At 38.4% G+C, this 2,500-nt stretch overlaps 1 protein-coding gene and 1 long non-coding RNA gene across 4 annotated transcripts in view; one reads left to right on the top strand and one right to left on the bottom strand.

Annotated features, from left to right (window-relative positions):
* LOC140679672 (uncharacterized) overlaps window positions 1-2,500 on the bottom strand; it is a 19,147-nt gene that overhangs the window by 227 nt on the left and 16,420 nt on the right. The window contains exons 3-5 of one of the 2 annotated variants that reach the window (XR_012051039.1): window positions 2,206-2,377; window positions 2,030-2,125; window positions 1-131 (exon numbers count right to left, since the gene is read on the bottom strand). The exon at window positions 1-131 is cut by the window's left edge and continues 227 nt beyond it. This is a non-coding gene — a long non-coding RNA (uncharacterized lncRNA). Of the gene's footprint in view, window positions 132-2,029; window positions 2,378-2,500 lie in introns of both variants that reach the window. The other variant, XR_012051038.1, reaches the window with a different exon arrangement.
* The window catches only part of asns (asparagine synthetase), a 44,560-nt gene that overhangs the window by 40,288 nt on the left and 1,772 nt on the right, over window positions 1-2,500 (top strand). For both annotated transcript variants that reach the window (XM_061983233.1, XM_061983234.1), the window contains exons 9-11: window positions 17-117; window positions 2,064-2,145; window positions 2,227-2,382. In XM_061983233.1, coding sequence (XP_061839217.1) covers window positions 17-117; window positions 2,064-2,145; window positions 2,227-2,382 — 339 coding nt within the window. The remainder of the gene's footprint in view (window positions 1-16; window positions 118-2,063; window positions 2,146-2,226; window positions 2,383-2,500) is intronic.

The raw sequence follows: 2,500 nt of genomic DNA, 5'->3' as shown, positions 1-2,500 counted from the left end.
TGATGTCATTGTCCAGGCTCCAAGTGCGCAGGCAGGATCAGAAGAAAGTGTTCGACTGCTGAAAGAACTTTACTTGTTTGATAACCTCAGAGCTGATCGCACCACTGCTGCACACGGGTACGTATGCACACCTGTAATGGGATTGATTATGACACACCTGTAATATGATGGATTATGACACACCTGTAATATGATGGACTTTTTATGACACACCTGTAGTATGATGGATTATGACACACCTGTAATATGATGGACTTTTTATGACACACCTGTAGTATGATGGATTATGACACACCTGTAATATGATGGACTTATTATGACACACCTGTAGTATGATGGATTATGACACACCTGTAATATGATGGACTTATGACACACCTGTAGTATGATGGACTTATTATAACACACCTGTAATATGATGGATTTATTATGACACACCTGTAATATGATGGACACACCTGTAGTATGATGGACTTATGACACACCTGTAATATGATGGACTTAATATGACACACCTGTAATATGATGGACTTATGACACACCTGTAATATGATGGACACACCTGTAGTATGATGGACTTATGACACACCTGTAATATGATAGACACACCTGTAATATGATGGATTATGACACACCTGTAATATGATGGACTTATTATGACACACCTGTAATATGATGGACTTATTATGACACACCTGTAATATGATGGACTTAATATGACACACCTGTAATATGATGGACACACCTGTAGTATGATGGACTTATGACATACCTGTAATATGATAGACACACCTGTAGTATGATGGATTATGACACACCTGTAATATGATGGACTTATTATGACACACCTGTAGTATGATGGATTATGACACACCTGTAATATGATGGACTTATATATGACACACCTGTAGTATGATGGATTTATTTTGACACACCTGTAATATGATGGACTTATTATGACACACCTGTAGTATGATGGATTATGACACACCTGTAATATGATGGACTTATATATGACACACCTGTAATATGATGGACTTATTATGACACACCTGTAATATGATGGACTTATATATGACACACCTGTAATATGATGGACTTATGACACACCTGTAATATGATGGACTTTTTATGACACACCTGTAGTATGATGGATTATGACACACCTGTAATATGATGGACTTATTATGACACACCTGTAGTATGATGGATTATGACACACCTGTAATATGATGGACTTATGACACACCTGTAGTATGATGGACTTATTATAACACACCTGTAATATGATGGATTTATTATGACACACCTGTAATATGATGGACACACCTGTAGTATGATGGACTTATGACACACCTGTAATATGATGGACTTAATATGACACACCTGTAATATGATGGACTTATGACACACCTGTAATATGATGGACACACCTGTAGTATGATGGACTTATGACACACCTGTAATATGATAGACACACCTGTAATATGATGGATTATGACACACCTGTAATATGATGGACTTATTATGACACACCTGTAATATGATGGACTTATTATGACACACCTGTAATATGATGGACTTAATATGACACACCTGTAATATGATGGACACACCTGTAGTATGATGGACTTATGACATACCTGTAATATGATAGACACACCTGTAGTATGATGGATTATGACACACCTGTAATATAATGGACTTATTATGACACACCTGTAGTATGATGGATTATGACACACCTGTAATATGATGGACTTATATATGACACACCTGTAGTATGATGGATTTATTTTGACACACCTGTAATATGATGGACTTATTATGACACACCTGTAGTATGATGGATTATGACACACCTGTAATATGATGGACTTATATATGACACACCTGTAATATGATGGACTTATGACACACCTGTAATATGATGGACTTATATATGACACACCTGTAATATGATGGACTTATGACACACCTGTAATATGATGGACTTATATATGACACACCTGTAGTATGATGGACACACCTGTAATATGATGGATTATGGTGTGCTGGTGCAGGTTGGAGCTCAGAGTGCCGTTCCTGGACCACAGACTGAGTGCTTACTTCCTGTCACTGCCACCTGACATGAGGACTCCAAGGGTAAGAAGAGTGGAATGAGAGTAGTGTGTGTGATTGAATGGAAGGTATCGTAGTCCTCACATGTATCGTCTCTGTGAGCAGCACGGAGTGGAGAAGTTCCTTCTGAGGGACGCCTTCAAAGGTCAAAATCTGATCCCTGATGAGATTCTGTGGCGACGTAAAGAAGCCTTCAGTGATGGAGTCATGTCCCACAAGAAGTCCTGGTACATCTTCCTGGAGGAGCACCTCAACTCTGTGGTAAGTACACACACATCACCTTTGACACTACCACAGTATCACAGTATCACAGTATTACAGTACCACAGTATTACACTATTACAGTATCACAGTACCACAGTCTTACAGTATCACAGTA

Source organism: Nerophis lumbriciformis, linkage group LG21 (genome assembly GCF_033978685.3).
Source record: "Nerophis lumbriciformis linkage group LG21, RoL_Nlum_v2.1, whole genome shotgun sequence".
Classification (NCBI taxonomy): Eukaryota; Metazoa; Chordata; class Actinopteri; order Syngnathiformes; family Syngnathidae; genus Nerophis; species Nerophis lumbriciformis.
Note: the sequence above shows the minus strand (reverse complement) of the source record. Positions and strands in the feature narration are given on the sequence as shown.